The 13,513-nt window shown below is 48.4% G+C and overlaps 7 protein-coding genes and 2 long non-coding RNA genes across 9 annotated transcripts in view; 4 read left to right on the top strand and 5 right to left on the bottom strand.

Moving 5' to 3' along the window:
* CenG1A (Centaurin gamma 1A) overlaps positions 1-11,672 on the bottom strand; it is a 61,477-nt gene extending 49,805 nt beyond the window's left edge. The window contains exon 1 of the mRNA XM_015181324.2: positions 10,837-11,672. Coding sequence (XP_015036810.2) covers positions 10,837-11,221 — 385 coding nt within the window. The 5' untranslated portion in view covers positions 11,222-11,672. The remainder of the gene's footprint in view (positions 1-10,836) is intronic.
* LOC4816357 (uncharacterized) lies at positions 97-1,166 on the bottom strand. Its single transcript, XM_001356198.4, has 3 exons — positions 1,031-1,166; positions 801-966; positions 97-728 (listed from the first exon to the last, which is right to left on the bottom strand). Exons 1-3 carry the CDS (start codon positions 1,134-1,136, stop codon positions 137-139), a joined length of 864 nt encoding a protein of 287 aa, XP_001356234.2. The 5' UTR covers positions 1,137-1,166; the 3' UTR covers positions 97-136.
* On the top strand, positions 2,669-3,627 carry LOC4816358 (uncharacterized). The gene is made up of 2 exons (XM_001356199.4): positions 2,669-2,810; positions 2,884-3,627. The coding sequence occupies exons 1-2, from the start codon at positions 2,741-2,743 to the stop codon at positions 3,588-3,590; spliced, it is 777 nt and encodes a 258-aa protein (XP_001356235.2). The 5' UTR covers positions 2,669-2,740; the 3' UTR covers positions 3,591-3,627.
* Positions 3,869-4,781, top strand: LOC6902710 (uncharacterized). Its single transcript, XM_002133188.3, has 2 exons — positions 3,869-4,020; positions 4,082-4,781. Exons 1-2 carry the CDS (start codon positions 3,936-3,938, stop codon positions 4,732-4,734), a joined length of 738 nt encoding a protein of 245 aa, XP_002133224.1. The 5' UTR covers positions 3,869-3,935; the 3' UTR covers positions 4,735-4,781.
* LOC117183901 (uncharacterized) lies at positions 5,818-6,187 on the bottom strand. The gene is made up of 2 exons (XR_004468991.1): positions 6,063-6,187; positions 5,818-5,997 (listed from the first exon to the last, which is right to left on the bottom strand). It is a non-coding gene; the product is annotated as an uncharacterized lncRNA (long non-coding RNA).
* LOC6902711 (uncharacterized) lies at positions 6,278-7,061 on the top strand. Its single transcript, XM_002133189.3, has 3 exons — positions 6,278-6,410; positions 6,466-6,744; positions 6,804-7,061. Exons 1-3 carry the CDS (start codon positions 6,372-6,374, stop codon positions 7,014-7,016), a joined length of 531 nt encoding a protein of 176 aa, XP_002133225.1. The 5' UTR covers positions 6,278-6,371; the 3' UTR covers positions 7,017-7,061.
* Positions 8,865-10,221, bottom strand: LOC26532185 (uncharacterized). The gene is made up of 2 exons (XR_001451444.2): positions 9,254-10,221; positions 8,865-9,172 (listed from the first exon to the last, which is right to left on the bottom strand). It is a non-coding gene; the product is annotated as an uncharacterized lncRNA (long non-coding RNA).
* A 7-nt stretch (positions 11,673-11,679) lies between the features above and the next one.
* On the top strand, positions 11,680-12,529 carry mRpS23 (mitochondrial ribosomal protein S23). Its single transcript, XM_001356200.4, has 3 exons — positions 11,680-11,829; positions 11,893-12,054; positions 12,119-12,529. The coding sequence occupies exons 1-3, from the start codon at positions 11,786-11,788 to the stop codon at positions 12,480-12,482; spliced, it is 570 nt and encodes a 189-aa protein (XP_001356236.2). The 5' UTR covers positions 11,680-11,785; the 3' UTR covers positions 12,483-12,529.
* Polr2C (RNA polymerase III subunit RpII33) lies at positions 12,489-13,468 on the bottom strand. Its single transcript, XM_001356201.4, has one exon. The coding sequence runs from the start codon at positions 13,359-13,361 to the stop codon at positions 12,534-12,536; it is 828 nt and encodes a 275-aa protein (XP_001356237.1). The 5' UTR covers positions 13,362-13,468; the 3' UTR covers positions 12,489-12,533.
* Between the last annotated feature and the right edge of the window lie 45 nt (positions 13,469-13,513).

Below are 13,513 nucleotides of genomic sequence, written 5' to 3'. Positions count from 1 at the left end.
ATCCGGGGCGATAAGAGGATAACGGGGAGGCACTGGATGGCCGGGGAGATAATGGGGCGGAGAAATGCGCTAATTAAAACGTAGATCGTGGTCGTGTAGGAGGTTGAATTGCTTTTTATTTTCTGGTGCTTGCTCTTCAGACTGTCCGCCTCGACTCCACGGCCAGCCAGGGGGCCGGAGTGGGGCTGCAGCTGCCGGAGACCATGGACAGCATCGAGAGCAGATACCAGATCTTGTGGCCCTTCAGCTTCTGGTTAATAATGGGCACAAAGACCTCCTCGATCTGCTTGCTGATGGCCTCCTGCTGGCCGTTGATGAACGCGGGCACCTCGTAGTCGATCATGTCGTTGATGAACTCGTTGATCCTGCCGTTGCCCATGACGCCGCCGATGTTGGAAGACACGCCGCCCAGTCCGACGGTGCACTGGAACTTGGAGATCTTGATGGAGCCGAACAGGAAGGGCATCTTGTACTTGAACTGGCCCTGGATGGACAGGTTCTCCAGCGCGAAGGACATGGGGCCGGTGCTCTCGTAGCGCACGCTTAGACCCAGCTGCCGGAGCATGTCCACGAAGGTGTCGGTGTTCAGGAAGTGGGCGCTGGCCTTCAGCTGCTTGAAGTTGAAGTGGAACTGCACCTTCTTGCTGAAGGTGTAGCTGACCTTCAGCTTCTTGATCTCCATGTCGTCCAAGCCATCGAAGCGGAAGCGCAGGAACTGCAGCAGCGTGCTAGAGTTCAAGATGTAGTTAGTTTCCGTTTCCGAATCCGAATCCGCATCCGCGTTCCAGACGCTGACTTACTCAACAACGGACTCGGCCAGATGGATCTCCAGATTGGCATTGGTGTAGGGGGCCAGTGGGGGGATACCGTACTCGGGCCAGCCGCAGGGCATCTGGTTGAGCAGCCCCTTGATGGCCTTCTTGACCGATCCGTTCAGAATCAGGCCCTGGGTGTCGGGCTGCGCAGCTGCGGCCGTGCGAGTCCCAAGAGAGTAAATATAGGTCACTTCAGATTCTAGGAGGACACTTACGATTGCGCTCGACCAGACGGTCCCATTCCTGCTCGCTCAAGAGCTCCACTTCGTAGGCCGCGACGCAGGCCAAAAGGGCCACAAAAACATAGGCGAAAGCTTTCATGGTATAGCCAGCTGTTGAATGCCAACAGGTGGGGCTGCCTTTTATACCCAGGCGCCTCGGACACCCCCGGAAAAGTCGGAGAAGCCGGAGAAGTTTGCCGGTGGGACGGGGGCCCAGACGGCGGATCGACTACTTAAGTTTAACAGCTAAATGGTAATCACGACGCCTGATTAGCCGCGTATTGCCGGAGCAGATCGGATTTGACGATACGCTCCCGATTTGGAGGGCAGGAATTCAATCATTGTTCGGAGGGTACCCGCACCACCACACCGTGCCGTGCCGAACCACACAAGTGGCTTGTTTTGGCCCAATCTCTCCCAATTGGCCAATCGAGTGTCAATATCGCATCAAAATACGAGTATATATGGCCTATCATTGCGACATAGACAAATGGCTTCGGCCGTTGGCTTTGGCTTTGGCTACCGAAAACTGCGTCAGACGACGACTCCATGCAGGTGTCCACCGGATTACCCGCCGATCTAATCAGTCCTCCTTCCTCGCTCGATTGGGGGTACATTCCGTGTGCGCACAGAGGCGTTGCGGGTCTCTAGACTCCGCAGCTTGTTGGTCTGTTCCCGTACGTGGTGCTGTAAAGACCCGATAGGACAATGTCTATCTGGGGTATTACAGGGAGAAAGAGCTTCAGGGCGCAGGTGTTGGTATATGCCTAAACCTTATTATATGGCCGCCAATAATAGCCCACCTGTCTAAATCCTTTAAATAAATCAATCAAGTCCATCGGCTTTTAATCACACTCGAACATTTTATGATTATTAATCAAGCGATAAACAACTCGCAGACTTTAGATCCAGAGAAGTGCACGGACTATTTTAGTCCGATCCACTGGCATTCTTTGTGCTCGATTCCGTAAATAAAACCGCCATGAAGATCGGTCCGTGCGATCGATCCCGCCATTCCACCAGACTCCCATTCACGCAGATTCTCCCAGCTGATTTTTTAGTTTCCAATCAGTCTAAAATCCAACATTTCCGTCCTCCATTATTTAATGTGGCCTGGTGGAACAGGTGGCGGAGTCACCCCAACCTCTGCTGAAATTGCTAACTGATATAAGTCTGCCTGGTAATAGACATCGGAACTTTACAGAGAATGAATCGTTATGAATCGTTCAGTTGAAGAAATTTAAAGGGCAACCCATGGGCAGGGAATGGAAATCCTAATCCTCCTCCTAACAAACCTTTGATTACTCACTCTGTCTTTGTCGCTCTCTCTCTCTCTTGAAAAAAGGAAAAGTTTCATTAGAGAGTTTTATCCCTTCTGGAGATCTGATCGTTATTTCCTCGGGCTAAGTGGCCTGATTTATATAACTAATCATCGAAATTAAAAATTGGCCAACGGATCGGGGAGCCAGAAGCCCAGAAGCCCAGAAGCAGTCCCAGAGCCAGATAAGACAGCAAATGGGCATCGATCGAGTGTCGCTAATCAAATCGTACTCAAGACCAGCAGAGAGGCCGAGAGGCAGGGCCTTATCGGCCACCACCTGGGCGTGTTTCTATAAAAAGCTGCCGGCCCGTCCGAACGATTGAGTAGTATAAATACGGTTCGTACTGCGATCAGTTTGTAGGACTCAAAAGTCAGCAGCAATAATGAAAATCTTCGTGGCTCTCTTGGCATTCGTTGCCTTCGCCAGCGCGGCGTCCGTGGGCGAGCCGATCGGTGAGTAAAGAGTCTAGCCTCTCTCTGTTACTGTCTCTGTCTCTATAATCTCTAAAATGTAACGATTTATCAGATTCCCAGTCAATCTCCAGCACCATTGAGGATCTGATCCATGGCATTCAGGAGCAGATGCCCTGCGGCTTTGCCGGCCTGGGCATTCCCCCACTCGCCCCCCTCAGAATCGACCACAAGAACATCGACATCGACACGAGCGCCTTGAAGGCCAAGGGCACCATCGACCACTTCCGCCTGAATGGCATGGACGACTTCGAGATCGACGAGATGAAGGTCAATGCCCTGACCAGCAAGGTCACCTACAAGTTCACCTTCCGCAACGTGAACGTGGACACCAGCTACGACCTGACTGTGCTGCTGAAGAAGTTCGGCTTCACCATCAATTTGATCGGCGCTGGACACGCCAAGTTCGCCATTAAGGACATGGTCATCTGGGGCACCCTCAAGTACTCCCTGGGCGTCCTCTCCGGCAAGCTGAAGCTCAAGTCCCTGGAGGTGCGCACCCACCTGGGCGAGGTCGACTCCGAGATTGAGGGTATCTTGGGAGATGGCGCGGTCAACGAGAAGATGAACCTGTACCTCGCCGAGGCCGTCGAGATGGCGGTCAACGAGAACGAGGACCTGATCACCGACACCATCGAGGCGATCGCCCTGCCCGTGGTCAACAACGTGCTCGACGAGATCAGCGTGGCCGATGTCATCGCCGGATCCGGTGGTGAGGGTGGCGAGAAGGAGGTCTGCATTCCCCCAGAGCTCGATTGGTGAATAAATCCGCGCACTGTTTAAAATGAGCTAATAATGATTCACGATGGTTCTTATTTTTCCTGGTTTCCTGTCTCTTTTCCCTCTTCATCATCCATTGAGATGTAGATACATTAGCATTTGATAGATTTTCAGCACTAATCTAAAGCTTTCCTTATCGGGCGGGTTCGGTGGCTATAAAGCACTTTGCCAAATTATTTGCCGATTAGCGAGTGCTACTACATATGTTTAGAGATAGTTTATCTGGCCGATGAGGGGCCTATATAAGAGACAGGGACTGCGCTGGGCCTTGACTAGTGGTGTTTTAGTCACTGAAGCAGTAAAGTCGTGTCTTGTGCCTGATTAAAGATGAAGTCCTGTGCTTTGATTGCCGTTCTCCTGGCCCTGTCCCTGGGCCACTGCCAAGGCGCCGAAGTGGCCGAACCGGTGGCTGGTAAGACCCCAATGTACGACTGGCTGTGCCGAGAGGCTAACTAAACACGAATTTCCCTTAGTTGAGGGTCGCTCCGTGAGCAGCGAGATCGTGGAGCTACTGGAGGTGTTTAGAGATCTTCTGGAGACGGGCTATGGACCCATGCCGAAGCTGGCTCCCGCTGAGATCAAGCACCAGCCCTTCCAATTCAGCACCGGAGAGTTCAGCGCCAACGGAGAAATCAACGACTTCGTGCTGGAGGGCCTAAACGGCTTCGAGGTGATCATCATGAACGTCGACCTGATCCGGAGTCGCGTCGACTTCGAGCTGAACTTCGGGAGCATCAACTTCACGACCCTGTACCAGGCCGATGTGGGCAGTGGGTATCGGATGAAGCGCGAAGGAGGCGCCTACATGGCCCTGGAGGACTTCAACCTCAAGGGACGGATCAGCTACTCGCTGGGCGTCATCTCGAAGCAAATGAAGGTCAAGAGCATCCTCGTCTACCCCTCGGTGGGCAATGTGGCGTCGGAGATCGAGAACCTCTCCCAGTATCGCATCTTCAACCGCAAGCTAAACGAGGTCGTCGAGGAGTTCATCACGCTGACGGTCAACGAAAACACCGACTTCGTGGCCAATTGGCTCAACGAAATGGTGACCCCCCTCTGCAACGACCTCATCGGGGATCGATCCCTGAGCGATCTCATTGCCATTATTACCGGCGCAAAAAAATAATGCACGACTAAGAACCAATAAAACCGATCCAAATTCCTCACTTTAAATATAGTCTATAATCGTTCGGCTCTGCAAAAGGCTGCCATAAACCCGTTGTGTTGTTTGGAAGCCCACCAGCAGCTGCCAAACAGAGGAGCCAGCCATTAATTTGCTTAATCTAATCGCTCAGATTAGGCTCATAATCGCATTTCCTTTGCAAAGCTTGATTATTCCAGCAATAGTCGTCCGAGAAGGGTACGACTGTAGAGCAGTCCCTCAGCAGCACGTGTCCGAGGCCAGAGCCAGGGGCAGTACAATACTCTGGTGCACAGCATGGCCCTGCGCTGGAGCCCTCCCGGGGAATCAGAGCGGGGAGCTCCTGGGCCGTCTACTTGTATGATCTACATGATTGATTGCCAATTGATTGGCTTTGGTTCTGGCGATTTTCTAATGATACTTACGTCTGTAATGTATGCCGGACAAAAGACAAGCAACATGAAAATGTAAAATTACAAGTAATTGTGATAGTGCAACATGATATCTACAGCAGAACTACATACATGTCTCCGGTGCCGCAATGAAATAGTGGACCTTTTTTGTGGATAATTCTTAAACAATCGAACCAAAGCTAATTAATTATTTATAATTTTTTTTCAAACTACAGTATTTCCATGTGGGTCGTTTAATATGTATATATGTACATATATTGTTATGATATTATACGCCCAATGACAATTCTACATTCATTCTACAATCAGTTGTTTGTGGCTGCCCAAAAGTATGCTACAAATAAAATATACTCGATTCAGTTGGCAGTGGGCCCCTAAAAGTATGCTACTAAAAGTACATATCAACGAATAGTTTCCCGGAAAATGATTTGCTCTATCTGATCATTTTCTAATCAGAATACGATGTTGAATACGACTATCACTTGCACATTTATTATTAGATCATTGCGGTTTCATTAGAGCCTTAGATCATTCGGTTTCCCTAAGTTGGTCGAAATCTTGATCAGGGTATTACCAGATTTGACTGTAGGCTGTCATTCTGCAAAAGAAGTTGACACGCGGATGAATGTACCTTTTTATTTTAAAAACGCATTACTACGCTGGTGGCAGGTGCACACTTCTATTGAACATTTTCTACTTCTTATGGGAAATTAGTACAGCGAATGTTTTTTCCACTGTAGAGCCAATCAGATGATACACTATGACCATTACTGTTCGAAAGCTCTATTCTGGCACCAGTCGGAGGCGGCCTTGAAGACCCAGAGCCTAGACCAATCTGTAATATACTGTATGTTCGTACGTATGTATGTATGTACTGTATGTACTTAGCATTACTCTCACTCTCTGGAAACGTGCCGAAAATCCGCGCACATATGTACGACGCAATAATACAGAATTCTGAAAATTCATTGAAAATAATTATCACCATCCACGGAACCTTCGCTGGGAGAGAACTAAATTGTATTCTAAAGCTGCAAAGCCTTCGGGGGCTTATCAGCAGCTTCCTAGGCAAATCGAACAGCCCATCGTTTCCACTTGAATATATGTATAGTACATGTGTACATATATTTTGTCCGATACTCAGTTCGTAATCGACATCCAAAGACTGAGGACGCAGCTGCATCTAGAGTCTAGACCCAACACTGGAGAATGCTGCTCAAATATATCCCCATGCTGCTGCTGGCTCAGGTGAGTGCAGGCGATAGTCCCCCGCCCATCACCGACCTATCAATCTTTCTGGCAGCTCGTGCTGGCGGCACCCACATCTCGCGATCCATCTGACAACGGGTCGCACGATCCGGTGCAAAGGCAACTGGAACAGGAGGCCCGCCAGGAGACAGTCCTTCTGCTGAACGCCCTGTTCCGAGCACAGATCGCATACTTCACGGAGGTGAAGGCCAAGCTGAGTCCCCAGTCGAAGAGGGCCGGTGACATAGATCGTTACGTGTCGCGCGTGAACGAGGCCATTGCGGAGAACGATCTGGACAAGAAGGATCAAATATGGCTCGATATCTTCGAGGAGGTAAGTGGGAGGAGGCTCTCGCGGGACTAAGACCTCTCACGGACTTCCCTCCAATTTAGTTCAGGAAATCCCCATTGCTGCTGAACCGACAGTCCGAAACGGGCCTCAGCGATGACGAGTACAAGGCCCTGCTCACGGACGGGAAACTGCAGGAGATCTCAAAGAGTTTCGTCTCCGATGTGGCGGCATATTTCTGGAAAATGGCCAAGCTCAGTGGCAGGGTCGTGGAGAACCACATCGAGGGGCTATCGAGTGACACTAAACATAACTGAACACATAACTGAACCATCAATAAACCCAAAATCCGCGACACTCGATTGGAATATCTCTCGTTTGCCGCGATAATCTCGTCCCATTATCCCATCTTTGGGATGATACGATCTCCAAAGTGGAATTTTCAATTAGAGAGCGTAAACTTCACCCTTTAACTGTTCTCCGCTGTCATTCAACACTTCTTTAGGTTGCGGTTTCTGTAGGTACAGTGCGTTCAATAACAATATAGCCTGACATATTTACAGCTTTTGCGCAGTATAGAAATCGGCTTTAATTAACTTATAATGTTAACTCATTGAACAGTTTCGAAACGCAATATACTCGAATAATACAGTGCACGAGCATTGCAGGAGGGAGGCAGAACCAGAACCCTCAAACGGAATGATAAATTTCTCCATAGCTGTCACGATTTCGTGAATCATTCGCCGGCGGGCAGGCGAGCAGAGCACCAAATTCGGGCACATTATGAGACTTAATTGCCTCGCCGCAAAATTCTTTCTCGAATTTGCATTTCTTTTGTTCAGCTTTTTATTGAAAATCGCAACAAATTGTTGTGCAATTCCGAGCGACAAAAATAGCAAATGCCAGCAAAGTGCACGATACTATTTTAAATGCAATTTGTGTTAAAAATAAACGAGACTCGCGGATGGGAGAGAGGCAGAGTGGGAGTGGGAGTGGGGATGGGGGATTGGAGATAGGGGATAGGGGTAGGGGCTATAGCGGCACAGCAGTCGTTGATATTTTTTCCCCCCAATCTCAATGGCATCTCCGTCCGTGTCACGCTATCGAGCGTATCGACGCACAACAGCGATTGTTCCACTTCCGAATGACACAGACAGAATGGCAGTGGCGGCGGACCATAATTCTTTTGACAATCCGCATGTCAATATTATTGTAAAATTAAGAATAAATAAACAGCAGTTCCGAGAGCGAGTCCGCGGACCGATAAGAGGGGCCTGCCCGGCACTTGACGGAGATACGTATCATCGGAACTTCCCGCGACGATGGTCTGAGGCGGAGGCAGCGGCGGAGGCGGAGGCTGCCGCATTCTTTTTAAATACTTTTGCAGTTATTTTAAAGATAACAGCCCTAAATAAAATATGCAATTATGAAGAGAGGCCACAAAGAAGCAAAACGACAGCCTCAAGAAAGAACTTTTGGGCACCAGATAGCGAACGAACGCATGTATTGATAAGAAACACAGAAAATGTATCAATTTGATTAACTTTGATTGATATACGACATCAATTCCATGCAATCAACCAGAAAAGAGCAAGGGAATCTCAACTGCTGGAACCTTAGGCCTAGCTCCTTACCCCACTCCTTACTCCTTATCTATCGGTACTTTCATCCTCATTATAGAATTATAATTACAGAATTATAGAAACGAGAGGCACACGTTGCCGTTGGTGATTGTGAAGAAGGTCTCAATGGCACTGGAATTATTCTCAATTTGAAGTACACTTTTGAGGTTGATTCCATTTTACATCTAATATGTATGTACATATACGAGTATATTTACACTTCGATTTTTGTCACAGATCCATTCGAAAAATGCCGAAGAGAATGCCCGAGAACGCCGAGCGATCCACAATAACATATTTGCATGTCGTGTGCATGATTAAGCTTACTGATGTTCGGCTTTAGCTTCGCTGACAAGTGGTTTTGTTGTTCTGTTAGACTGCTTATCAAAGCCTAACAGGAAAAAGTAGCGCAAGAAGTACGATATTGCTGTGATTCGAAGTTATCAAATATCGATATTGTTCCATTAGAAACACATTTATTTGATTATGGTTCCACTGGGGTGTGTCCGTTCACTTATGAGAAACTTGTACTATTACTACTGCTTACTATTTATTATTATTTATTTAATTGAGAACCATTCTTGACTGTAACATAGCTCTTATTAATAGTTAATATACCCATTGTGGTCAAAGGGTACTTGTGCTGGTATTGTAATCCCAGCAAATAGTCGATGGGGCGCTAATTGCAATCGCTTTAATGGGAAAGCCGGGAGGCCGGGAGGCCGGGAGGCCGGACACCGTTGCGGGCCATTTGAGATAAGAGAGGAAATTTGTTTTTTGAGTACCGCCAGCGGCGCTTTAGTTGATTCTTGTGTTGTATCTGTATCTATATCTGGGGCCCCCGACTGTTACTTTTTTTATTCACAACAAAATAAACAAACAAAACAAATAAATATATGTGTGTGCATAGGTGGGTACGAGTACATCCATACCCGGAGATACGCAAGTTATTTCTGTCCATAGAACTAGTAGGTATTGGGTATTAGGTATTGATGGGCTGATGTGCTGATATCGTGTAAGCGATTGGGAGTTTAGAACTTGGACTTTTTATGGTTTATTAAAGCTTTGCTAATATGCAAATCGGTGTGACACATGGAGCCCCACGGACAACAGCCATTGATTCCATTCCGAAACGAATTCCACCAAACAAAAGAAGTTCCTCTTCGAGTTTTGTTCAGCTTTTACTTAAGTGCTTTCGACCTTCTCCCGTTATTGTTGGAGCCTATAAATAAACAAGCATTTCGAACGGAAAATGCCAATAGTAGGTTTTGCTTTCAGGCCACAAAACAGGCCAAAACGTAGAAAGGCCATGCGATAATCGTAACGACTGTTAGATGCCCATGCCTCAGCTCACAACATACATATGGTATACATATGTATGTAGATGTAGATATGTATATTGAAACATTTCATTCGTATCCGATTTAGATAAAATATCGCTTGTCCGTCACCCATCGATAAACGGACGAAGCATACCCCTGTGCAAATGCCCGAGAGTATCGAGGGTATCGCGGGTATCGAAGGTATCATTCATCATTCCCGATTCCCGATTCCCGCAACGACAAACGAATTAGAATCGACAATAAGAAAGTCGCGTGCAAAACTGTCTATTGGATTTGTCTCCTCTCGTGTTTCCCACATACATATTTATGTATGTGCACATGTATGTATGCAATGTACATATGTATCTGGTTTGCACGATAAGAGCGCGGACAGAAAAGCCATGTTCTACAGTCAACAACAGCAACAAAAACAAAAACAAAAACAAGGGCAGGAGGCAGGAGACGGCCTCTGACGATTTTGTTTACATTTTCGGGGAGCCGCGAGAGATTTTCTAATAAACCATTTTAGAACCGGTTTTTGGTTTTCGGTTTTCGTTTGTGAGCGGATTCGGATTCGGTTTTTGGATGTTGCTGCTGCTGCTGCTGCTGCTGCTGCTGCTGCTGAGAGAGGAGGAAGACGAAGAAGAAGAAGGTAGCATTGAGCATCAAATTTCATGCCCCGCACATTGAGGCAGCTCTGAATCTGAAGCTGAAGCTGTGACTGTGGCAGGGGCACGGAACACGACACACACACAGACACAGACACAGAGACACATTGGAAATTGGGCAGAAAAGCTTGTTTTAAACAAAAAGCGAAGCTCTTTCTTTTTGGAAACGACAACGACAACACTTTCAATGGCCCTCTTATATTCCCGTCCGTCTGCTCCGCTGTTCCCGCTTCAATGGACATTTTGGCAACAATCAGAAGGGGGTTGGCACTGGTTGCTTCATAGATTTTCGGTCAGAGATTAGCATAAAGCACTCCAAACAAAGGCAACCACAAGTCCAGTCCATAACAAATAACAAATAACAATGGAGGCAGCCAGAAGAGGTGTGGAACATGTTTAATCAAGAGACTTCCATCTACTCTAAAGGAATCTATCCCAGGAAGGGTCTTGACCCATACCCACATTATGCGCACTTTATGCGCGAAATGCAGGAAAATTCAATTCAGTGGTGGGACTTGGACTCACCTTCAATGCAGACCACATGGTCCCGAATGGATTGGGCTATCTGGGCATCGGATAGGGGCAGCAAATCGATCAGATCGTATATGGCATAGATGGATGGGTGGACACTCTCGAAGCGCTGGATCTCCTGGCGTATGGCTAAGGAGTTGCTTATCAGCGGCTGCGGGGGCTGGGGAGCTACCAGCATTGAGGAGGACGATGAGGAGGAGGCCGATCGATCCCCCAGTAGCTGGGTGGTTGTGGGCGTCTGATTATGATGACGCTGCTGCTGCTGCTGCTGCTGCTGCTGGTGCTGGGGCTGGGGCTGGGGTTGGGGCTGCGTCAAATGATGGCTCTGGAGCTGAAGCTGGTGCGGATGCGACAACGAGTGCGGATGGTAGTTACTCATTGCGGAGGCGTCAAAATCGAGAATTAGCCAACGTTTTTAATTAACTTAAATTGCGTCCGATCGAGCAGGGTAAATGTAAACTAAACACATACACACGCAAACGCACACGAACACGCACACGGCATACGACACTCAAACGATGGCACAATTTTCCTGAACCGCGACGCGCAACAACATTTTCCAAAAACACAATCAAACGACGGCACGACGACGATATGGGGTGGCTCCACAGCACGCACAGTCAATTGGGATGGTGGTCAGACGAATATCTGTAGGACAATTCCCCGCGGAGTCAACTCAATTCAATAGATCGATTTTTACACCTGCACAAACAATCAAAACAGAGCGAAAATTACGGTAGTTCACGACGGAGCAGCGCAGCAGCGTTTTTCTCTGCTGGAATCTGCGGCAAGTGTGACCGTACCGGAGTGACGGAAAATGGGCTCACTACTTGTTTCGCTGCTAATTCGATACCAGCCGGCTGAGTATCGATACCTGCGTGCCAGAATCTGCGTGTCGTAATATTTAATATTAATCAATTAAAACAAACTACTACACGTTATTATGGCGCAAAGCAGGCTTGAGAAAATCGGGACCATCTTTACTAGGTAAGCGACGGCCCGCAATGCCCCGACCACACTGATAACAGTTGTTTTTTTTGTGCTTTAAAGAGTTCAGGGTCTGCTCCGTGGGGGCGCAATGAAAACGGAGGATAAACCCATCTGGTATGACGTCTACGCCGCCTATCCACCCAAGGCAGAGCCCCGATACGACAGGCCTGCTCCCGAGGTGCCGGTACGCAACATATTCTATGCCGAAGATGTAGTCAGAGCGTATGTTCCGCATTGTTGGCTATTGCCCAGACCAGAAATAATTTGTCGATTTGTCCGTGCACAGGAAGCTCCACAAGCAGAACAGACCCAATGAAACGATATCCCTGTTCGACAACAAACGGAGCACGCAGTCGCAGCAGTTTATGAAGATCTACGAAAACCTAAAGTCGCAGGGAGCCCTCGATGAGCAGAGAATATACGAGACGGCATTGGACTTGTTGGCGGAGCAGCGGCAGCAGTCCCGGCTGGACGCCACCTCGGAGGAGCCTGCTGTGGCAGGCATCGAGCTTAACGTGGAGACGAAAAGCCAGCTAATGAGCGACTTCATGGAGGCTGGCGGGCAGCAGGCCAAGTCCTCAAGCCCGCCCAAGGAACGGAAAAAGGACATCGGCGTGGGAATAAACATAGACAGCTTGTTCAAGGATTAGTCGAAATGGTTTATAAACTAAGAATATATGTATTTGTTGTTTGTATACATTTCAAACAGCCAAGGCATCGTTTTGCGACTCGTGGCTGAGCTGCGTCTGCAGATTGGAGAGCTTGTTCTTCAGCACCTGAACGCCCATAATGACGATGTTCTCCGGCTTAAGGGCCCCCGAGGACTCGACGTTGAAGAAGAACTTGTTCGGTTTGGCCTCCCAGTTGTAAGGGGCCTCGAACTGATCGTCCTCTAGTTCGGTGTGCTCGCTCTTGGGCCACTCGTCCGGCTTGGGGTAGAGGGTGTGCCGCATGCAGTTGTCTGGATCGTATTCGAAGCACACGCCAGCAGTGGGATTCCACTTGGCGTGCTCCTTTCCAAAGCCCTTCTTGGCATAGGCCCGCAACTTCAGTTCCTGTCCCTTGCGCAGTTTTATAATTAGGATCTCGTCACTGCTTTCGCCGTATTCGTTGTCCTCCTCTCCCTGGTTGCGGGAGGTCACCGGCAGTACTTTTGGATTGCTGGTCTTCAGATCAGCGGTGGTAACGTGGCGCGTCTGCTCCTCGCTGCACTTTACGTCGAGGGTGAACTCCACGCTGCATTCGGGGCAGAAGTCCAGGCAGATGCAATCCCGCGTGTACTGGAGCCGCTCGACCACATCGTCGGATATCAACGGAATCAGGCCAATGCGATGGGCCAGAAACTCGTCCGATAGCACTGTGGAATTGGCCTCTAGTTGCACCCAGTCGATGGCCAGCGTTGGAGTCTCGGCAATGAAAACGCGCCGCAGGCTGTTGGCCACGCTCAGCTCGGTGTCCTCCAGCACGAATTTCACATTGTCGTCCGTTAGTTCGGTTATCTGCACGTTGGGTTGATTGGCGTAGGGCATTATTGCTAGTTTCTGTTTTGTTTTTGTTAAAAAAAATGAAAAATGCCGCAGAAGTAAACGAGCGGCGAAGTAGAGTAGTGATGGTAAATGCGGCACAGATCAGAAAAAAAAGTTGAAGTATTTTTCGGTTTTTGGTATTTTTTGGTATATTT

Source organism: Drosophila pseudoobscura, chromosome 4 (genome assembly GCF_009870125.1).
Source record: "Drosophila pseudoobscura strain MV-25-SWS-2005 chromosome 4, UCI_Dpse_MV25, whole genome shotgun sequence".
Classification (NCBI taxonomy): domain Eukaryota; kingdom Metazoa; phylum Arthropoda; class Insecta; order Diptera; family Drosophilidae; genus Drosophila; species Drosophila pseudoobscura.
The sequence above is the reverse complement of the archived record's forward strand: the minus strand, read 5'-3'. Positions and strand labels throughout refer to the sequence as shown.